The sequence below is a fragment of the Stigmatopora nigra genome, chromosome 17 (genome assembly GCF_051989575.1).
Source record: "Stigmatopora nigra isolate UIUO_SnigA chromosome 17, RoL_Snig_1.1, whole genome shotgun sequence".
Classification (NCBI taxonomy): Eukaryota; Metazoa; Chordata; class Actinopteri; order Syngnathiformes; family Syngnathidae; genus Stigmatopora; species Stigmatopora nigra.
Window position 1 is genome coordinate 1,867,949 of NC_135524.1, and position 21,726 is coordinate 1,889,674.

The 21,726-nt window shown below is 48.2% G+C and overlaps 3 protein-coding genes and 1 long non-coding RNA gene across 4 annotated transcripts; 2 read left to right on the top strand and 2 right to left on the bottom strand.

Moving 5' to 3' along the window:
* The first annotated feature begins 66 nt into the window (after positions 1-66).
* Positions 67-1,434, top strand: LOC144210332 (uncharacterized). Its single transcript, XR_013329362.1, has 3 exons — positions 67-84; positions 606-690; positions 1,006-1,434. It is a non-coding gene; the product is annotated as an uncharacterized LOC144210332 (long non-coding RNA).
* On the bottom strand, positions 498-4,890 carry plrg1 (pleiotropic regulator 1). Its single transcript, XM_077736941.1, has 14 exons — positions 4,724-4,890; positions 4,440-4,546; positions 4,172-4,308; positions 3,998-4,054; positions 2,657-2,750; positions 2,400-2,589; positions 2,231-2,323; positions 2,019-2,168; positions 1,864-1,965; positions 1,683-1,785; positions 1,507-1,615; positions 1,240-1,379; positions 984-1,177; positions 498-644 (listed from the first exon to the last, which is right to left on the bottom strand). The coding sequence occupies exons 1-14, from the start codon at positions 4,730-4,732 to the stop codon at positions 585-587; spliced, it is 1,545 nt and encodes a 514-aa protein (XP_077593067.1). The 5' UTR covers positions 4,733-4,890; the 3' UTR covers positions 498-584.
* Positions 4,891-5,138: 248 nt separating this feature from the next.
* setd1ba (SET domain containing 1B, histone lysine methyltransferase a) lies at positions 5,139-15,032 on the bottom strand. Its single transcript, XM_077736939.1, has 18 exons — positions 14,394-15,032; positions 14,018-14,163; positions 13,717-13,815; positions 12,880-13,150; positions 12,327-12,448; positions 10,837-11,985; positions 9,916-10,650; positions 9,673-9,846; positions 9,495-9,588; positions 9,183-9,394; positions 9,044-9,098; positions 8,678-8,971; positions 7,466-8,576; positions 7,105-7,270; positions 6,910-7,035; positions 6,711-6,830; positions 6,339-6,476; positions 5,139-6,272 (listed from the first exon to the last, which is right to left on the bottom strand). The coding sequence occupies exons 1-18, from the start codon at positions 14,452-14,454 to the stop codon at positions 6,099-6,101; spliced, it is 5,247 nt and encodes a 1,748-aa protein (XP_077593065.1). The 5' UTR covers positions 14,455-15,032; the 3' UTR covers positions 5,139-6,098.
* Positions 15,033-19,456: 4,424 nt separating this feature from the next.
* rhof (ras homolog family member F) lies at positions 19,457-21,722 on the top strand. The gene is made up of 5 exons (XM_077736949.1): positions 19,457-19,824; positions 19,904-19,991; positions 20,447-20,556; positions 21,030-21,164; positions 21,494-21,722. Exons 1-5 carry the CDS (start codon positions 19,699-19,701, stop codon positions 21,656-21,658), a joined length of 624 nt encoding a protein of 207 aa, XP_077593075.1. The 5' UTR covers positions 19,457-19,698; the 3' UTR covers positions 21,659-21,722.
* The last annotated feature ends 4 nt before the right edge of the window (positions 21,723-21,726 follow it).

Genomic DNA, 21,726 nt, shown 5'->3' on the forward strand with positions numbered 1-21,726 from the left:
AGACTACCTGGGAGATAAGTAAGCAAGCAAGCAACCTCCCTACTACAGCACAAGTGACGATTTGGACCAACTACCCTTCTTATGGTAAGTGATCGTTCGACATGAAGAGATGGACATTGTGTCGACAGACAAAGTGTCTAAACTGTCAATGTCACCTTGTAGCAGGGGTGTTCAAGTCCGGCCTTGGAGTACTGCTCGTTATTCAGTCTGTTTCCCTCCCCCCATCCAGCACACCTGAATCCAATTACCAATCAAGCTTGATTACTAGTTGGATTCAGGTGTGCTAGATGGGGGAGGGAAAACAGACGGAATAGCGAGCGGCACTCCAAAACCGGACTTGAACACTCCTGCTATAGCGTGACATTGACAATTTAAACACTTTGTCCGTCGACACAATGTCCATCGTTCCATGTCAAACATAGAAATAGTGGACTAGTCTATGTTATAGTTGACGTCTCGTTGGGCATGGCTGTTACAAATAGACTTGGGGAAAGAAATCTTTTTAAATGGCTTTAATGGACAACAAAAGCTAATTACATAATCAAGGGTAAGAAAAGGGGCAGTAGAAGAGAAAAGACTGACTTTCAAAATCTCTTTCTCTTCAGGATTTCTGGCTTCCAGTTGATGGGGTGACTTTCCTCCGTCTGTGGGATAAACCACGTATTAGTACAAGTGACCTCCATAAAACTGGTAAGCAAAAGTGGTCAAGTTTGGTCCTGGAGAGTGGTTATCCACTCAGTTTTCCATAGCTCCCAACAACAACACACCTGAATCCAATCATCTCATCAGCAAGCAAGCTCGCTAACGAGATGATTGGATTCAGGTGAATCCAATCATCTCATCAGCAAGCAAGCTCGCTAACGAGATGATTGGATTCAGGTGTGTTGGTGGAGGGAGCTATGGAAAACTGAGTGGATAACCACTCTCCAGGACCAAACTTGGCCACCAACTGTGGATAAAAGTGTGTAATTAGTAGTACTCACCGCAGTGTCGTCTTCTTTGTAGACTTTGATGGTCTTGTCTGCTTCTGCCGTGATGAGGCGACTCTCCGAGTTGTCGAAGAGACATGCGAAGATCCCCGACTCGCTGTCCAGGGAGCCGGGTTGCACGGCGGCGTGGATCCTCTGGAAATTGTAGCCCGTCCGCCAGTCCCACAGGTGCACCGTCCCGTTGTCGGCTAGAAGGCAGACAAATAGGATGAAGACGCTGTTCGCCAATCGAGGCGGACTCAGCACTCACCTCCAGACACCAGGACGCCGTCCGAGTTGACGGCCAGCGTGTTGATGATGGCGTTGTGGCCCGACAGGTTCTGGATGAACTTGCCGTCCGGGAACATCCACTGCTTGATGTTGTCGGCCGACCCGGAGGCGAACGTGTATCTGGGGAGAGAACAACAATCTGTCAATTTCAACAATAAAATTGTTAGTCACGTGACGCTGGTCTCCTTTGATTACTTAAGCGTTTGTACACCGCCATTACGCTCGCCACGGGGACTTTCGGACTTACTGTCGCGGATGCAGGACCACGCTCCTGACAGACTTCTTGTGGTTGGTCAGCGTGGCTCGGGTTTTGCCGGCGATCAAGTCCCAGAGCCGGATGGTGGAGTCGTGACTCCCTGCGACAGATGGCGTGGGGTAAGTAAGGATGGACGATGCCGATGGCGACGTGGAAGAGGGCCTTACCGGTGATGACTTGCGGCTCGGCGGACTGACAGCGTACCGTGGCCACCGTGTTGGTGTGGCCGGTGAGCGTGTGTGCGTTGGCTTTGGAGCGAATGTCCCAAACCTGGATGAAGAGAAGGGAGGCGTTAGGTAGTAGGGATAAGGAAAAGGGGCAAAGGGTCATATAAAGGCAAGGCCTTACCCTGGCAGTGGAGTCCCTGCTGCACGTCACCAACACGTCGATGGTGGGGTGCAGGTCCAGGCCGTAGACGGCGCTCAGGTGGCCGTGGTAGTGGCGGATGACCTGCGTTGGTCACAGTGAGCGTCTCGGATAGTAATGAGTCGGACGGACCGTACCTTGTTGTACTCCAAATCCCAGCACTTGACTTGCTTGTCCTCGCCGCAAGAGAAGAGGTAAGGACTGCGAGTGCTGACGGCCACGCCGCGTACCGTGCTGATGTGACCAGTCAGCGACAGCTTCAGTTTCCCACTGGCCAGGTCCCAGATCTAGACCAAAAAAACAGCTCTGTAATCAACTAGATATTTAAAAAAATACTCCAAAATGTTACCTTAATGGTGCGGTCAGCAGAGCCAGTGACAAACCACTGGTTGCCCGGTTCCACAGCGATGGAGCGCACCCAGCCCAAGTGACCACTGATGACCTGGCAGCACAAAACAAAACATCCGTTAGTGACCCTTGAAAGCAAAAAGGGAAGCGGGCGAGGGCGTGCTTCTTACCCGAAAGAGTTTCCACGGCGGGTGCCACTGAGGTTTGGGTATGCTGGGCGCTCGCCTCATAAGCGCCGACGTCCTGGTGCCGCCGCCGATTTCCACCAGAGACGTGATGGAAGGTGGTAGCGATCGCTCCGCAGCCCCGGCGTGTCGATGGATGTCCGCGACGCCGGCAGCCGTGCGGATGTTGTCTTGGCTGGAAGAGCGTATGTTTAGCTATGACGTTTGTGGCATTTGCGTGGGTGGGGACGGCAAAGACTCACCTGGCCTGCGATGGCGGAAGCGCCAAAGCCATGGAGTGGACGCCGGCCTCGCTGGGATTCCGGTGGATCTTTGTGTCTGCCGTCAGCGCCACACCTAGTCGTCAACAAATCGTTATTAATATCATATAATAAAACAACATAGTATAGTAAGGCTTTTTTATCCAAAAAACGACATAGTGTAGTAAGGCTTTTTATCTTCAAAAACGACATAGTATAGTAAGGCTTTTTATCTTTAAAAAACGACATAGTATAGTAAGGCTTTTTATCTTAAAAAAAACGACATAGTATAGTAAGGCTTTTTTTCTTAAAAAAAACAACATAGTATAGTAAGGCTTTTTATCTTAAAAAAAAACGATATAGTATACTAAGGCTTTTTATCTTTAAAAAACGACATAGTATACTAAGGCTTTTTATTTTTTTTAAAATGACATAGTATAGTAAGGCTTTTTTTCTTAAAAAAAACAACATAGTATAGTAAGGCTTTTTCACTTAAAAAACGACATAGTATAGTAAGGCTTTTTATCTTTAAAAAACGACATCGTATAGTAAGGCTTTTTATCTTTAAAAAAACAATATAGTATAGTAAGGCTATTTTATTCAAAAAAATGACATAGTATAGTAAGGCTTTTTTCTCCAAAAAAACGACAGAGTATAGTAAGGCTTTTTATCTTTAAAAAACGACATGGTATAGTAAGGCTTTTTTTCTTAAAAAACGAGATAGTATAGTAAGGCTTTTTATCTTAAAAAAACGACATAGTATAGTAAGGCTTTTGTATTCGAAAAAACGACATAGTATAGTAAGGCTTTTTTATTCGAAAAAACGACATAGTATAGTAAGGCTTTTTCACTTAAAAAAACGACATAGTATAGTAAGGCTTTTACACTTAAAAAAACGACATAGTATAGTAAGGCTTTTTATCTTTAAAAAACGACATAGTATAGTAAGGCTTTTTTTCTTAAAAAACGACATCGTATAGCAAGGCTTTTTATCTTAAAAAACGACATAGTATAGTAAGGCTTTTTATCTTTAAAAAAAACGACATAGTATACTAAGGCTTTTTATTTTTTTTTAAATGACAGAGTATAGTAAGGCTTTTAATCTTAAAAAAACAACATAGTATAGTAAGGCTTTTTATCTTCAAAAACGACCTAGTATAGTAAGGCTTTTTATCTTTAAAAACGACCTAGTATAGTAAGGCTTTATATCTTTAAAAAACGACATAGTATAGTTAGGCTTTTTATCTTAAAAAACGACATAGTATAGTAAGGCTTTTTCACTTGAAAAAAACAACATAGTATAGTAAGGCTTTTCTTCTTTAAATACAAGTCATTTTATCCTACCTGGTCCTGAGGGATAAGCATGTGTCCCGGTGATCATGTACTCTGGCTCGTCGGATACTGAAAAAGAAAAACAACAACAATCAAACAAAATGAAATGGACTAGTGGGCAAAATATCGAATGGGGGTCACTAAGCCCGGGGAGTAACTGTGGATAATAGATGATAAATGACGTACCTGGCTGCGTGTAACCCAGCTGAGGTTGCATATTGTTGCTGGGTACAGTAATTCGTTCTTTGGGCTCTTTCAAGATGGGCATGTGAAGGACGGCATCGTACTCGGTTTTCAGTTTTACGTTCATTTTCAGCTTGTGACTGCAAATTCAGCAAAACAACAACGTTATTTTCAAAACTCCATTTCATTAATAGCAATATGCACACGTCTATTAACTCATGGGCACTGTAAGGGTACCGAGTTAGTCGAATGAAACTTTTTGTTTTTTTACCTTTTCTCGTCCAATGCGATGTACTTGGCTTGGTCCGACACAAACATGTCGTGGGTCCTTTTGAGCGATCTGAAGACCAGCGTGTGGACCGAGTGCTTCTGGACATCCTGCGTGCAAATAAAAGTTGAAATGATAAGAATTAAAAAGCATCCGGCTTTTAAAAGGGAAAGAAAACTCTTGATCGCATGAAAATGCAACTTCGGAAGTAGCTAACTGCTAGCCGCTAGCATCGATCGGCCCCGAGCAGTAAGCAAAAGTAGCGGAGAGAAAAATAAGATTCTTACCTCGGTCATCTTGATGATAAATGTGCTCAAAGTTGTTGCACGATCAAAACAGGACTCCTTTTTTCACCAAAATACAAGATTTCATTGAAATTCCCGCAACCGAACTCGGCACGTCGAACAAAAGAAAACATGCGCCGGAAACACCGGAAACCGGAAGCGGAAGTTCCTGTGAGTCAGGAACGACACTCAGTGCGTTCCTGCGCCACCTAGAGGCGAAGCATGGAACTGCGTCATTGTACCATTGTAATTCAAAACACGTTGTTTACGCAAGATAAACATAACATACAGCAAAATAAGGAATAAAGTATAGATTAATAATTATATTCTGCTTCGTGCCTGTCCATAAACTATTATTAAAGCATTTTCTGGCCATTCAAAGGTATCTTGTCTTGTGAAAGAAGACCCACAAGCACTGTTTATGGATGTATGCAAAATTGCTTTTATTTCATTTTATCCCCCCACCCCTCCCAACACATTCATACGTTTGCATGTAATAAATAGACTGGAGGAGCAGGATGAATTTTCAAACCCATTCCAATGCCGATTCACCACATTGGCTCGCCCCCCCCTCCCCACGCCGCAAAAAAAAAGTTTAGTTGAATTTACAACCCAAAAAAAAAAGAATACAAAGAAGAAACAAAAGCAAAGCTTGACACAAGCTGAAATGCGACGCTACGAGATCTCCGTCGACAATCTCATGTTACACAGCTCTTGGAGCTCTGATGGTTTTTAGCAAATCCTCAGGGAACAAAAATATAGATTTGTATCATATTCACAGTTGGCTTATGTACACGTTGGAGACGAGAGAAAGAGAGCATTCAAGACGTTTCTACAAGAAACAATCTTTCCAAAAATGGGGGAAATGGAAGGTGACATAATGAACCTTCTTTCTTTTCACTAAGTTCTTCTTTTAAATACACATCTTTTCCAGATCCCTGATAATACTTTTTTTGCCTGTTTTTTTTAAATAGTCAGTCTTTTCTCTAGAAAACATCTTAAAATGGAGATCGAGCCATGATGTGTTTAAAAAAAAAACAGATTTTCTGTACAAGTGTACAATATCAACACAAAAACAAATACTCCAGTATTAAGAAGTTTTGTTTGCCAGGCAAAGCGGGAATTGCGTCCAAAATTGAAACACTGACGGCAACATTTGATGATGAGAAGCCTCCTCAAATCAGGGAAATTAATAAATGGCGTAAAGAAGCTTAGGAATTTCCTCCATCTTTTCATTTTGTGTGTGCTGACCTCCATGATTTGGGTTAGCATGTCGCTAGCTCATCTTTTTTTTGAAGGAATGGCATCCCTCGTTTTGGAACAGCACCGTAAATGGTAAACAATCAACTCTGGCAGTTTTTTTGTTGAGTTTTTTTCCTCAATTGAGGGTCCCCCTGCAGTTCTCGGCCCCGCACAAGCATGGAATCTTCTCATCCTCGATGGGGAACTTGTAATCGTACGTAATTTCCTCATTGACGTTGATGGCCTGTCGGGAGTAGATGACGATCTTCTTCTGCGACTCTACCGTGATCACCTTGGCGTAACAGTTGGGCTGAAAAGGCAAAGTCCATTTTGAATGAAAAGAACATTTTTTGGGGGGTAAATAAGAGATTCTTACGTTGCAGCTGTGGTTGATGAAGCGTGCAAAATTGCCGCATTTGGTGGCGTCGATGATGGTGTCGTGGTCCACGCGGAACATGTAACTGCTACCGATGCCTTCCTCCTCGTAACGCTTCTCGCGCATGTCCGCGATCACCTGCGGGGGGACAACAAAGCAGATTGGGAGTCGATTGAGTGTATGGCTCAAAAGGGGGAAAATAAGGAAATGTAATATACATCTATACTCATTTGAATTTCATCCTAAAACAGAAAGTCGGCCCTGGTGATTATTTTTTCTGGGCCGCCCAAAATCACAAGGCGGGCCAGATTTGGCCCCCGGGCCGCCACTTTGACACCCATGGCCTATTTATTGTCAAGAGCCCTTTCTCACCTGTCTGATGTTTTGCCCCACGTACTCGATGACCATGTCGTCGGCGGCGATGGGCTCCAAAGCGAACAGCCCCCAGTCGTGGATGTGCGACTTGCAGAATCGAATCTTCTTCTTACGGTACTGGACGGGAAGGAAAAGGAAGACATATTGTTAAGGTCCCGTCCGTCTCTGGACCAGCGGTTCCCTTTGGCGCGCTTACCTTGAGCTGGTTGAACTTCAACAGGTCGCTGTCGCACGCAAAGGACGACAACAAGCGCCGCTGCTCGGATCGCCGCTCGGAGCCGGCGCGGGTGGAGGCGTGGACTTGTGCGGGAATACTCATGCCCTGGGGAATAAGAGACGTATTAGAATTGGAGGACATTTGACAAAGTTGTTGTTTTTTTTTTTTGCTCACCTGTGTGTCAATGGGCGGCTCGTCGTACTGCAGGCGCGTGCTCTGCAAGTACTTGATCTTGTCCTTCTTGTCGATCTTATAGTAGCCTTCGCTTCTGGCACAGCCAGTAACGTGATCCCTCATGCCGTCATCTCGCCTTTTCTTCTTTACCCGGGGGACGTTGGTCTGTTCTGGGCGGTCAAGGAAAGGAATGGAGGCTTTTGGCAAAGCTGCCGCCAGAGGGCGCCGGAATAGGATATATCTAAATAGGTTTTCTTTTAAAAAAACTTTTGGTTTTGGTGATTTTCAATTTTTGAATGGACAATATTTTTTGAACACAAAATGAAAAATATTCCGTTTGAGAAAGACCATTGAAAGGATATGAGGGTGATTGACCCAAAGCGTGTCGTTGAGCCAGTCGTTGCCGTTGTCCTGCTGCAGCATCTTGTCGTAAGTCACCTGCAGGAGGCGGATGTCCTCCTCGTCGATGCCCTCGTTCCAGATGTCGTACAAGATGGTCATCTCCTCAAAGTCGCTACGTCTGGAGAAGTAGGAGCGAGGCGGCGTGGCCGCCGGGGACAGGCTGTCCAGGAGGAGCTCCTCCCAGCCCCGTCGAGTCCGCCGCGCCGGCTTGGCCACGGTGCTCCTCGCCGGGGGAGCGGCGTCCTCTTCGAGGGAGTGGAAGCCGTCCTCCGAGTCGGCCGGCGCCGGCCCGTCTTCGGGGGAAGCCGGCCGCGGGGGAGATCCCTCCGGCGACTCGGGGAGCGGCGGGATCCTCTTGGCTTTTGCCCGTCCGCCTTTCTTCTTGGACGAGACCTCGTCCGACGTCTCCGAGTCGTCTCCGGGGAGGCCGGCCGGGCGCGCCGCACCTGTCGACGAGGCCAGGTTAGCGAGGGCGCCGGCGTGCGGCTCCTTGAACACGGGGCGGCGCTCCGGGCTCGAGGAGGAGATCTTGCGAGCCAGCGCCGAAGGTTCGGGGAAGACGGGGGTGAAGGTTAAGTCCCGGCCGGGAGTGCGAGGGACTCCGGCGCTGAGGACGGGGGACTGGGCGGGGTAAGAGAAGGGACTACCGGGAACGTGAGGGGAGCCCAGCAGCGGGCCGAGGCCGCTCCCCGTCAGCGGGGCGTCGCTACCTGGCGTCTTGGGCGCCGAGTCCGTGCTTTGGGACTTGGCCAGGGCGCGGCCCGGCGTCCTGGGGACGTCCTCGTCCGTGGACGGCTGGGCCCGCGGGAGCGAGCCGCCTTCTACTGTCGGGCGAGGCGGCAGAGGGAGGCGCATTAAAGAGGTTGCCCGGGGCACCGAGGAGGCGGAGTCCGTGGCCGGCTGGCTTGGGGGCGGGGATAGTCGGCCCGGCGTGGCCGGCGCTCCCTGGGCCGCCGCCGCCGCGTTACCTCTGCTCTTGATCTCGGGCTCGCTGTCGGAGGGCGGGGTGCCCGTGGGAGTGGGCGGCCGGAGGCGCTCGGCTTTGGCCAAAGACGCTTTGTCCTCTTTGACTAAAAAAAAAAAAAGGACAAGTTTATTTCTGCCATTAAGCACCAAAGAAAATGGTTGGACGCTAGTATTTGAAGAATCCAGCCCCAAAAAAAGATCCTACCTGGGAGGACTTTGGGCGACGTGGCTCGCCACTCCTCTTTGGGACTGGGAGGTCGGAGGTCTTTGGATATTTGGCCCAGCTCCTCCACCGCGGCGGCGTCCGTCCTTCCTTCATCATCCGAGGATGAAGAGGAAGACGACGAAGATGAAGAGGAGGACTTGCTGGCTTTCACCGCCACTTCTTCCTCTTCCGCTTCCGAGACTTCATCCTCCGAACTCAGTTCGTACTCGGAGGAGTCGGAGCTGCTGGACGAGGAGCCCGAGCCGCTGGCGGAGGACGCCGAACTTCCCGATTCTATGGAGGGAGGCGGCAGTCAGGTCAGTCACCGGCTGCGGGACGGCCAGATTTGCAAAAACAAGTACGTACCGTCGTCGGAGGAATCCGAAGACGTGCTGTCGCTGGAGGAGTCCCCGTCGCCGCTCTGCCGGAAACGAGAGAGAGAGAGACACCGTGTTGGCGAAGCCGTCGACGCCATTGAAAAACCTGTGGGTCGGCATTGGCCTACTTTTCCGGGCGACGACGTCTGGTCGGCGGGCGCCGCCTCGGCGGTTGGTTCCTCTCGATCGCCCAGAGACTCCTCCTTCCCCGAGTTTTCCGCCTCCTCCTCGCCCTCGCTGTCCAGGTCCAGCGGGCGCGAGTGTCTCCTCTTGGTCATCACGCCGTCGGCGTCCATTTTGGAGTCGTCCGAGGGACGTTCCGCCGGGTCTCGGTCGCGATCTGGCGGAGAGCACAACGTGGAGGTTTAGAGATATAGAAATCTTAGGCTTAGAACATTATCTTTTAAAGTTTTTAGAGCAGAAATGAGAATTTGGCTGACCTTCGTCCTCCAGCTCATCATCCACTGGAACGGAGGGCCGCGCCCGTTTGTTTTCCCCCGCCGTGACGGCTTCCGGCGGGTCTTTTCTTTTCACCTGCGTGCGAAAGACACAATTCAGAGGATTCCGTCCATCCAGTCCAATGCGTTTTGTCCACACGGACACACGGTCGGTCTGGACCTTGAAGGACGGCAATCGTATGGCTCCTCGCAGGCCGATTCCCAAGCCCATCCCCTCGTAGCCCAGACCCTCTCCCTTGTTCCAGTTCTCCAGCAGGCTGGAGCCGATAGTCTCTTTGGGTTTGGGTCTCTCTTCTTCCTTGCCCTCCGCCCCTTTGATGGGAGTGGTGGACGCCTGGCGTTGCAAGATGTGTCAAAATGTTAGCCAGGCAAGGCGAGGCTCAAACCCAGAGCGGAGACTCACCTTGGCCGAGCGTTCCTTCTTCTCCCACCAGTCGTCGAAGGCCCGGAAGGCTACCACCTCCACCATTTTGCGGTTGAGGTCCCTCTTCATGATGGCCTTGAGTTCTTTGACGATGACTTGGAGGACCCCTTCCACGGTGGCCTTGTGGGGGTCCTCCTTTTTGCCCTCGTAGCCGGGAGGCGGGACGGCGGGGTTGAAGACGGGGATGCCCGGGGGCTGCCAGGCCTGCCCCGGCACGTGCGTGGCGGTGGCGGCGGCCGCCGCGGCGGCAGCGGCGCCCACCGAGGGATGCGGGTAGGGCGCGGCGAAGGGCCCGGCGCCGTCCATGTAGTGCGGGTAAGGGTAGGGCCCCCGGGTCTGCGCCATGCGACTCAGCATCTGCTGCTGCATCTGAAAGGACATGGGCACCGTGCTCCACTGTTCCCAGCGCAGGCAGTTCATCAGCTCCATCTGCACCAGCGGGATCATGCCGGGGCCGTAGTGGGCCACGTGGGGCAACAGGTGCGGGTGCACGGCCATGTGGGCCGGGTGGCCGGCCACGGCCGCCAGGTGGTGGTGCGGCACGCCGAAGCCGGCCAAGTGGGAGAAGCCCGGAGGGGGGAGGCCCAGGCCGTGGATGGGGGACACGGCCGAGTTGACCACGATGCCGCCTTTGTCGTTGCCGCCCTCGCCGGTGGGCGTGCCGGGCATCTCGTCGTCCGAGATCTCCATGTCTTCTCCGGATGACTGCTGGCTCTGTGGACAGTTTCACACTCTTTACTTTTTTAGGTAAAAGAAAAATGGTCAAGCTATTTTTTGGTTTCATCAAAAATATTGATATTTTTACATCACATCACGGTGAAGTGTCTGGCAGCGCCCCTTATGGTGTAAGCGGGAAGTGTGACGGGGAACGGATCCAAAAATGTTAAAGTCTGAGCTTACCGTCTCCATTTTATCCGTTTCGACGTGACCTCGGGGATGATCCTCCTGGCCTTGATTGTTGTTCTCGCGGTCGAGGGGAGACCCCGCCCACTTGGCCAGCGCGGCGGAGGCGCTTCCCGGTACGGCCTCGTCGTCCGAGTCCGAGTCGGGCAGCGGCGTGGGGCTGATGTCTTCCAGGCCGGTGCTGCACGGTCGCGAGTTCAGCAGCGCCTCGCCGCCTCCGGCGTACGGCGCCAAGGGCGACATCTGCGAGGAGGAGGAGGAAATGGGACTTCCCTCCATCCGCACCTCCGTGTCCGAGTCTCTCTCCGTCAGGAAGGGCAGTTTAGTCCTTTTCTCCTTCAGGAGCATTTCGATACGCGAATCCAGGCTGTTGCGCTCCGGGTCGGCGGGCGAGCCGGGCGACGGACACCGCTCGGGCGGCGTCCGGGGAGGAGGCGTGTCGGGCCGGGGCTCCGGTTCCGGCGGGGGCTCCGGCACGGGGGGCGTTTCCGGTCTATCCTTGGAGGGCAAAACGTCCGAGGGGGGCGTCGGAGGGGGTTGGGGTGGTCTCGGGTAGTCTCCTCCCTCCCTTTGGGACGAGTGGCGGAAGGCCGCTTCCGACGGCGGGAAGGCAGGGGGCATGGGGGCCGCCGGGTAGGGCGAGAAAGCCGACTTGAAGTTGGGCGTGGCGGCCGCCGCCGGGGGAGGGGCCGAGTAGGAGAAAGAGGGAGTGACGGGCGGCGGTTCGGGAGGGGTCGGGTGGTGTTGCTTAAAGGACGCCGGCTCCGAGGCGGCGCCACCACCGCCACGGGACATGTTGCTGCGGTACTGCGGCCTCTCCGGCCTGCGGTTGTAGGCGTCCTGGAACTTGCTCTCGTGTCTCCGCGACTTGTAGCCCCCACCGGAGGTCTCCGCACGGCCCGACGGGTACGAGGCGGGCGTGGACTGGCGACTGGAGTAGCTGGAGTCCTGAGAGAAGGGGGTGCCAGATTGCCGCGGCGTCCCTTGGGATTGGGGGGTGTCCGGCCTGGCGCTGGAGTAGCCCGTCTCCTGGGACAGCGGCGTAGCGGAGGCCCCGCCCCCACCACCACCGCCGCCACTCGGAGGCAACGAACCCGCCGCCGAAGATAGGCTGCTCTCCGACAACCGGCGGATGGGCTCGCATGCCTTGGGAGGGGGGAAAAAAAAAGTAGGTTAAAGCAAAACTCACTTGTAGGTCAAAATAATATTCACAATAATCCTCAATATTCCACTCTTTTCAAAGCTAATATAAATGTAATGCTGTCTTTAGGAAAACCCCCATGTTTAAGTGTAAAATATGGACTCCCCAAATAATCGTATAAGGGCACAACAAAGGGGGAGGAGCCCGGACAGCAAGATCAAAGGGCATTTTTCCCAAGCCTTTGAAATGGCATGCTGACCTTATAGATTTTTTTTTTTTTTTTTGCAAAAGCGAACATTTAGCCACCAGAATAGAAAGCTGGCAATGTATTTTTTTTTCTTCTCACCAATAAGGCTTCGGCCAGGCTACGAGGAGAAACTTCTCGGGCTTCCTCCCCGCCGACGGGCAGCGTCCGCGGCGTGTAGCTTCCGTTCATCAGGAGCTGGAAGTACCTCAGGCGATTCTCACCTGGAGGAGCAGAAAAGGTTCATCAGGGTTTAAGCACTACTCAAAATAAAAATAAACAAACAAACTAAGTGGAAAAGCCCCCCAAAAAATCCATTAGCCATATTTCACCCAAATCTGCTTTTCTCATTGGCCGCCATTGGACGCATTCAATGTTTTAGTTGCTATGTGAATTTGAAATAATACTCCCACCTGTCTGGAAGTGGGATTTATTTGTACAAGTGTGCACCGAATAGATATGCAATGGGGAGGCCGGACGACTTTAGCGTTTTGTTTACAGGGTTTAAATTAAGCACACTGGGGAGTAGATGGCGCCCTCCGCCAGGGGCTTGTGGGAGCTGGGATTACATTCAGTCAATTTAATTAGCACATAGTTCCCAAGTAGCTAGCGCGCCACAACTAGCGAGTGAACCAAAAGTCGGTGTTTGCCTTACCTTTGGGGTCCAGCTCCACGTGGATGATGTTTCCCATTACGGACGTGTTGTGGAGCATCTGCACGGCCACCTTGGCGGATTTGACGCTCTCAAAGACCACCTTGGCGATGCCCAGGTGCTTTTTATTCTTGGGGTTGTACAGGATCTCCACCTCTTCAATGTCGCCAAACTTTTTGCACATGTCCGTCAGGAAGCCCTCGCGGATGTTGTCGTTCAGGCGGGCGAACGTCACCTCCTTCGGGGGCACGGGCCCGATGTAGTATTCGTCGATCTTGGGGGGGAAAATATGGGGATTTGGGTTAGAATAGGGACCAATTGATTCTTTGGATTATGACCCATATTAGGTCATGTATAGTTAATAGATCATTCTTTTGAATAGAAAAATAAGTAATTTCATTGCTAATGAAAGTGAAAGCCGTCAAATCCAAATAAACTGGGCTGTTTTAATTTTGATGTCCACATCATAAGTGGACAACAGGTCCTTGTAGTCCAAAATTGAACATGTTAAACAAATTCAACAGGTCACAGGAGGTTAAAGTTGTTGTAGTTAGTTTGAATGTTCAAATGTCAGCATGCTAATGTAAAAAAATGCTAATTTCTTGCTATTGAATGAACATATAGCAGCATAACAAGTGTCCTAGAGATTCCTACACAAAGGCTGCCTTTGACCACAGTACATGGCTCCAGAAATAAGATATTAGTCCTCTACGCATAACACACAGCACAACAGTTGTCCTGGAAAAGCCGAGAAGAGCAAAGGGGGGTGTGTCTGGAACGACTGACTGACTACCCTGCCCAAGCCCCAAAGGAAAAACAGATGGCATCAAGAAGTACTACCTTAAATTTGGGCACCGGCAAGTCCGTTTCCTTGTACTTGGTCCAAAGGAGACCGATCCTCGGATCTCGGACGCTTTCCACCGGTGGAAATCCCGGGTTCTGTTTGGGAGGAGGGACCACATGCTGTCATCCACCTTGAGCAAAGCTTTCTCCGTGACAAGTAAACAACAAAAGTAGTGGGAAAGTGCTGGCTTTTAACCCACGGATGGGTCCGAGGGAAAGGGAGAAGCCGTCATGGAGGTCACCTCCTCCGGTTACTCTGACAGGTCGTCGTCGGTAGCGGCGGCGGCGGTCCACTTACGGGCATGTTGAAAGCGTGTCCATCGTATCGAAAGAGCTTGTGCGATCCTTTCTTGAGCGCCGGGTCGATGAGCATCTTGAAACTTCTCCAGTGGTGACTCCGTTTCTCCGCCGAGCCGGGGTGGCCGTCGGTTCCATTGGCCAGGGCTGGAAAACACACACACAAGGGGGGACGGGGGAAGGCGAAGCCGGGCTAATGTGAGGCAGCGGTGGTTGCTAAAAGCACCCGATCCTCGCTCGCTCCAAGCCGTTACTACCAGTTCCCAACACCTTCCCCCGTCCGCGACACTTCCACCAAATAACTACACATGCTCGACTCGGCGGTGCTCGGAAAGGCAATTAAGCGAAGGGTAGAGAAAAGAGGGGTGAAAGCTTACTTGAACTCTGCTTTCTGCCATGGTCTTCGTACAATTTGTTTCTCTCCCCCGGCTTGGACATGTTTCGCCTCGGTCGAGGATCCGTTCTTGTCGAAAGCGCTGAGATAAAAGGGGAACGGTTTTTTAGCCCCGTTTACATTACATGATTTAGCTGAAAGAAGAGTGCGAGTGGCTCCTTTTTGAGCGAGCGCCCGCACATATTGTGTGGCTGCTGCTCGAGTCCGTGCTGCCGTGTGAAGCTTCGCTAGAGTACGGTAGCTTCTTTCTGTCTCTCCTACAATACAGCGCTTAGCTTAGCATAGCTTAGCTCGGGCTTTGGCCCCACGTCGAAACGACAGTCGCACTTTCGCCACGACAACTTCAACCCGCTCCTCGAACAAAGACAAAAAATGCCATGTGCCACAAGGGGCTAGCCACATCTCCATTACACAAATGCCGTACATAAGCGAATTATTATTATTATTATTTGTAATTAGCACTGAGATTTTTTTCTCCTATCGATTGACCCCCTCAACGCGCACGTGACGAATCTGCCTCTATTCGTACTGGCCAAACAGAGCAACGTTCAATGAAACTAATTAAAATCGCTTCGGAAATGTGACGAAAACGTCCATGCAAACACTACAACAATTATAATATTATTTACAAACTCCCAAAGTCCCAAAAAGAAGATGCATTTTCGATAAAATATCCATATATTCGCTGCTAGCTGGTGCCTTTAATAAATTCATCATCGTAAACAAGTACAAATGTGTCTTTTCCCATCGTCAACGTCACTTGACGTTGCGTTCACGTTCCTCAAATTACTTTTGTCGTAGTGTAGTAAAACGTTTAGCATGACATTGCTTGCCACTCCACATTAGAATGGCCAAGCAATGACAAGCATTGAATGTTATTACATGACAGTTTAAGATCCTCAAGTGTTTAATGACTGTTTTCATCATGAAACTATTTTTTTCAATATGGAGTATTACAGTAACAAACAAAATCCACCACATACCACAATTATAAATCTACTAAAAAAATATGACTTAAAAAACACAGTAAAACCTTGCTTTTATTTAGGTCAAACCTGACCACTACAAATGGTTTCAGGTGAACACAAGGTTGAATGTGATTGGTTCATTTTAAACAGCCACTTCCTCAGTTAAAAGAGGGTGTGCCAAAGGTGGAACAACTACACTTTTCTTGTTTTTTTTGCTCAATTGCGGCCAAAAAAATAGTATCGCCCATGCGATTAATCTGCCATTTGCCAATTTTATGAATTAATTTGAAAATTATTGCACGGATCATCTGTTAATCACATTGGAGTTCAGATTTATAGATTAGCGAGAAGGGTATTCACTTTATACCGATTTGGCAGGCCGTTTTAATCAAATAATGGCAAAAACGATCGGACGCTAACCGTCTGTTATCGTGTCCTGAACGAGTTAAGTCTTTGCTAGCTCTCCGACACTAAAATGGGAGTATTACACTGTACTAAATAATAGATTCCTTTCTGCTTCTTTTAATGGCAGCGCACGCACTCCATGTCGCCGCGTTAGCATTTATTTATTTGACGGCTGTTGTTTTTCTAAGGCGAGTGTGAGGTTTTGTTTGACATTGCCTGCATATTTTTTTCTTTTTTTCTTTTTGCAGTGCTCGGGCAATTGGCTGGTTAACAGCGGGCAGCCCAGTCAGCCAATCAGGGCTCGGCAACAAGATGAGAAAGAGGAGCTGTGTGCTATTAGAGGGAGGCACAAGAAGTCCTTCAACACACACAGCAGAGTGAGGGGGCCTGAAAGCTTGCTCTCAGCAGCCATTTTCCTAAAAAAAAACACAGGGACTTAATGGCCTACATGGGTTTCCTTTGTTCCCAAAAGGATCTTCCACTCGATTTCCTCACCTCTCACGGACTATGATAAGATCCTATGATTGCTTTAAAAGGGACTGAGAAGAAGGAAGAGAATGTACTGGATGTAATTACTACCCTGTGAACATTTTCAGCCTTTTTTCCTCTGCTTGGAATCATTTATCTTTGTCTTAGGCCAGGCCATACGGCACACCCATAATACTGGTTTTCTCTTTTTAAAATAAATGCAGTAAATAAACAGCTTAATGGCTATGGGGAAATGGGGGTTGTGGGTAGAGGGGGAGGAAAAACGTATCTAAAAAAATGTATTTGAGGCCTTGTAATGAGTAGTAAGTTCCATTTTCTAATCTACCGTGTTTGGAAATGTAAATATGGCATGCAAGTTATTACTATTCATTAAAGTCATTATAGTGATCACTTTTTCTTAATTCCACCTTTTATTTAATATGTTAGTCTACCTCTGAATAGCAGTGTTGGACATTGGTGGCCTCGCTAGGTTGGGTTAGCACTGAATTGAACAACCCAACTGCTTTGAATAATGTCTCTGAACATTTTCTCCCACAACAGACACGGGTGGATTTTTGAAGACTGCTCTGGGGCAGAACGGTTTGTGCTAACCCTCCCCCAAAAAAACCACTAAATGACCTTGCTCCAAGGGCACGTTCTAATCCACAAACAGGTCTAGTCGTCCCAAGCCAGGGGCAAAAGGACCACAGTGGAAGAAGATATTTACCTCAAAGGCAGCCAACGGGCCTACGTGGTGACTCAAGGGCAGGAGGGACGGTATTAGCTCCATCTTCGGATCCTCCAACAATGTCATTATTACGGGATGGGGAAACGGCTTCTGAAAAAGAAGAAAGGAATCCATTAGCACAAAAGCTAGAGAGGAGAAAAAAAAATAAGAATGAAAAATGAGCTTCTTGCCATTGCCTCTCAGCCCGTGAACCACAAATCTTCACCCATCAAGCGTTGGGGCAGTATGCAAACCCATCGCTCTCTCTCCTCTCTCTCCTTGAAGACAGGATAAGATCAACCTTAAAAACCTCTTCTACATCGAGCATTCTCATTAAGCATCACATTAAAACTACGAGGAAATGTTATATGGAAAGGTAATGGATTTATACACTTTGTCTATTCTTTTTTTCATCCACATTCAAAAGGCCAGTGAACACTTGACAAGTAGATTCTCAGCACTTTTTCCATTACAACTTATGGATAATAATACTTGTGTATTTGTCAATATTGTAAACTTACAGCAGGTATTCAAAAAATATGTAATCCAAGTGGTGTAAAAAGAAATCGAATCTTAATGAGGGGAAAAAATCTTGGACTTTTCATTGCTTTTTCTTTCTGTCCAATTGCCATTTAATTGGCGTGGCGGTGTAAAAGTGTCGAGCAGTTTCTCGGCTGTTCGCTCTCAAAATGGCTTCTCGCCGCCCGCACGCACGCACACACTCACACACACACACATTAAGCAACGCACTTGTGCTTCAGACTGGGTGGGTCCGGTTTTTCATTCGAGAAAAAGAGCCCTTGAGAGGCGGGGGAGGGGAAAATTCTCGACGTTTCCACGCTCCAGATGGGGCGTTTTTACTTGCCATTTCACTTGACGACAAACAGACGCCCAATGTCTTTGTGAATTGGCAAAAAATCGACGAAATGGGGGGATAAAAGATGGCGCCGGTGGCTCTCTGTGACTGCTGACACCAGAGGCGGTAATCGGAACCGTGGCGGGGTTGTCATGGCAACTCGCGGGCCTCAGCAACCCTCACTTTTCCATATAAGGTCATGGGAAGCTGTTGACGGATAGTAATAGCTTCACTCGAAGTCAAACGCCATTAAACTCGGATTAAATATGATTATTTCCTCTTCATGGACTGGACGTAACGTATTCGTTTCTTAAACTATTTGGTTTGGAGTTGAAGAGCACGTTTTAAAAAAGACCTGTTTCTCCGGCTTGCCATGTTTATTTTGGGCATTCTTCTACGTCACGGGGCTTGGAAGCATCCTCCCCCATCGTCAGTCTTTCTCTCCTGCCATGGACACGCGAGATGAACCAACGCTCTCGAACGTGTCGTTAAGCCACTTTAGTGTCCGCGTGGGCCTGAGAGGAAAGAGAGAAAAAAAACAGAAAGAAAGGGGAAGCCTTTAGAACGTTGTGGAATGTTCCACTTCGACTGTAGCCCTTCCCCCGTGTCTTGTCTTGGACTGTCGTGGCCAGTTTAAAGCCTTTCTTTGTTCGCCATTTTGACGGAATGGATACTTGTATGTCGACGGAACATTTGCTCTAGGCGGCAGTCAAACTACTCCCCCCTTTTCCACTGATGGCTTTATTTAAATAATCTGCTTGGCCCTTTGAATTTTTGAACATTACTTGGATTTTTTTAATCAATCTGCTTTACTGTCGTCGTTTTGAAGAATCTAATGCAGATTGGTAATCTATTTTTAACAGCTTTCATACTTGCATGCATCAATGTCATTGTGTATTACAGTATTATAATGTAACTTGAGATATTGAATAAAGGAAGTAGTTGGACCTTTAGTTTTATGTATCTGGTCAATTTATTTCTTGTTAAAATATATTTGTTTAATTAAAAAAATGTTCATTATAAACCTTGCAAGTCACTTTAATTGCATTAGCTACGCATCAATGTTGAGGCCTTGAGAAGAAATGGTCAAAAAGATGGGTAGAATTTCTTAAAGGGACAGCACACTCAAATTTTTAAAATGTGTAGTTGTAGGATCCCAATTTCCAGAAGTGAACGGTACTATATTGGTTTTCCTATCTTATCTTTGAGAGCGCATAGTAAAAGAAAGCGTGTTTATCTGATACTTAACCCCCAGTGCACTCTGGGTCCCACCAATGATGCTCAGTAAAAGTTTTAAGGTCATCACATGATATTTTTACTCACCCATTATGAGTATTTCACATTTTGAAGTACACAACAATGATCAAAACCTAAAAATATATTATCACTATAACGATTCCCAACATATATACCGAAAAAAATAGGTTAGCATACTGAGTAGAACATGAGTGCTGAAATGTATCAATATTATATATAAATGTTTGATTTTTGTCTGTATTGTCATCAACGGCAGCCTAAGAGTTAAATGGCAAAGAATCTGAAATATGTTATAACAAAAGATGACGTTCCATGTTATGGAATCTCAATTCACGGTGAGATAAACCGCGAGAGGCAGGACTTGACATGGCGTTCACACCCACGCCACAATAAAGGAAGTAGGCGGCGGCCCCCCGTGAGCGAGTGGTACGCCGAGAAAAAAATGACAGCTCATCTGTCGCCGGGTAGACAGGAAGGGGAAGCGGCCAGAGAAGAAAAAGATGAGCCTCGTATGTAAATGCACGGGCAACCTCCCCATCCGTCGATTCGGCAACGCTTCCGTGCCGTGAGCGGCGGGCTTCACTAAAAAAGTTTGTTCCCTGGCGGAATGACGCAAAATAAACACGGCGTTCCTGCCAATGACGCGACGGAACTCAAGATCGTGGTGGTGGGGGACGGAGGCTGTGGGAAGACCTCCCTTCTGATGGTGCACGCTAAGGATTACTTTCCAGAGGTGAGCGGGTCAAACGACGGGTCAGACGACGGGCCACTCGACCCCGATTGACGTTTTTGTGTGGTTGTCCTTTGGACAGAAATACGCCCCCACTGTGTTTGAGAAATACAGCACCTCGGTGGTCCTGAGAGGGAAACAAGTCAAGCTCAACGTATACGACACGGCGGGTGAGACCAATCAACACGGTCGGGCGACGGGCGTCCGATAGGTCGGGGCGACCCGTCGGAATGGATCGGACGCCCATCGCCGTTAGTTTTAAAAAGTTATTTTAACATTCTATACTTCTAATGTTAATTTGTGTCCACAACACAATGGTTGACTTTTGAATTTGGAGATTTTCACAATAAACGGCCATCTTTTTTGGATTTTTCCATTTTGCTTTGCATAAGGACGATGAAATATTTTAAAATGTACTCCTACGCGTATCAGAAATTCAATATTTCCTTTTATCGAACTAAAAATGTGATTTTAATGACCATATTTGACCTATTGAAACCTCCAAGATGTCTAAATCATTTGTAAATGTTGGCGAGGAGTCTTACATCATAAGAGACAGGAAGTGCAAGACAGGATGTGGTTTTCTAACGTCATGCACCCCCCGTGTGCGTGTGTGCGCTTTTAGGCCAAGAAGACTACGACAGGCTGCGACCGCTCTCGTACCAAGAGGCCCATCTCATTCTGATATGCTTCGACGTGACCAATCCCACCAGTTTTGACAACGTGAGCGTTAAGGTAAAAGAGCGCAAAACGGGAATTTCACGTTTAGCGTTCCGCGCATTCTCCGGAGTTATCATTAACCCGGAGGACGTTAGCCCCAGCGCTGGACTTTGAGCCCGAAACCAGATTAATAAACGGCGTCCTTGTCTTGGGGATTGCTTGTTTAGTGCGGTGTGGAAATATCACATTTTTTTTACGTCAAGTCACGACTGCTATTTCAGTCAAGAGTCATGCCTTGAGATAAGAGTGGCCTGACTAAAAAGTGGGCGGCAACATCAAAAGACGCAAAAACTGGACATTCATATGATCACTATGGGTGTGTGACAATATAGAAAAAGGTTACGTGCTCCGAAAATGGAAATATCGTTTTTGTTTTTTTAAAAAAAGAGGGAAAATCCCCAAAAATGTGGTATAAATAGCATCAGTTAGTTAGTTAAATAAATAAATAAACATGCCTGTTGGTGTGACGGTCTTTTTTTGGATCCCAGTGGCACCCGGAGGTCAAGCATTTCTGTCGGGATGTCCCGGTGGTTCTGATTGGCTGCAAGACCGACCTGAGGAAGGACAAAGAGTGCACCAGGAGGTTAAAGGCCGTCAACCAGGCTCCCATTACGTATATTCAGGTGAGGGGTCACAATTAGCGCAAATGGCGCTAACATTAGCGGGGTCATATATTCACCATCAAATACAAAAATATCAGTTTTATATATTTTTTTACATATTTGGTTCTTGTCGATTAACGAGTTGTTTCACTAATTTAGGAGACAGTAAAAAAAATTTTAAAAAGGGATTACAAATTATCAAAAAGTAGTAAAATGTAAAAAAAAATATCTATGAATCAATTAAACACATGATTGGACTGTTTCTACATTTACATTCCAATTTTGACAATAAGAATAAAGACACTTACCCCTGGATGTTAACGTTGGTGGTTTTCGTTGACTGGACGCAGGGACAGGCCGCCCAGCGAGGAATGGATGCCCAAGTCTACCTGGAGTGCTCAGCCAAATACCAGGAGAATGTAGAGGACGTCTTTGTGGAGGCCGCCAAGCTAGCTTTAGCCTACCGCCGCAAGCAAAAGGACTACAAAAGGAAGAGGAAATGTGCAATTCTATGACCAAAAAAAGTTATCTAAAGAAGAATTAAACTGGCAAAGTCACAAAATGATGGACGGAGACACAGTTT

What these genes read in the sequence shown, in the direction of transcription:
- rhof (XM_077736949.1), top strand. Translation starts at nt 19,699, where the DNA reads ATGACGCAAAATAAACACGGCGTTCCTGCCAATGACGCGACGGAACTC. An exon ending in TTGACAACGTGAGCGTTAAG is followed by an intron (nt 20,557 to 21,029) that starts GTAAAAGAGCGC and finishes TTTGGATCCCAG; the next exon opens with TGGCACCCGGAGGTCAAGCA. An exon ending in CTCCCATTACGTATATTCAG is followed by an intron (nt 21,165 to 21,493) that starts GTGAGGGGTCAC and finishes GACTGGACGCAG; the next exon opens with GGACAGGCCGCCCAGCGAGG.
- setd1ba (XM_077736939.1), bottom strand. Translation starts at nt 14,454, where the DNA reads ATGTCCAAGCCGGGGGAGAGAAACAAATTGTACGAAGACCATGGCAGA. An exon ending in AGAAGGAACGCTCGGCCAAG is followed by an intron (nt 9,847 to 9,915) that starts GTGAGTCTCCGC and finishes TTGCAACGCCAG; the next exon opens with GCGTCCACCACTCCCATCAA. An exon ending in AGCCGCCCATTGACACACAG is followed by an intron (nt 7,036 to 7,104) that starts GTGAGCAAAAAA and finishes CTTATTCCCCAG; the next exon opens with GGCATGAGTATTCCCGCACA.
- plrg1 (XM_077736941.1), bottom strand. An exon ending in GCTGGGTTACACGCAGCCAG is followed by an intron (nt 4,055 to 4,171) that starts GTACGTCATTTA and finishes TTTCTTTTTCAG; the next exon opens with TATCCGACGAGCCAGAGTAC. An exon ending in GTGGTCCTGCATCCGCGACA is followed by an intron (nt 1,380 to 1,506) that starts GTAAGTCCGAAA and finishes TTCTCTCCCCAG; the next exon opens with ATACACGTTCGCCTCCGGGT.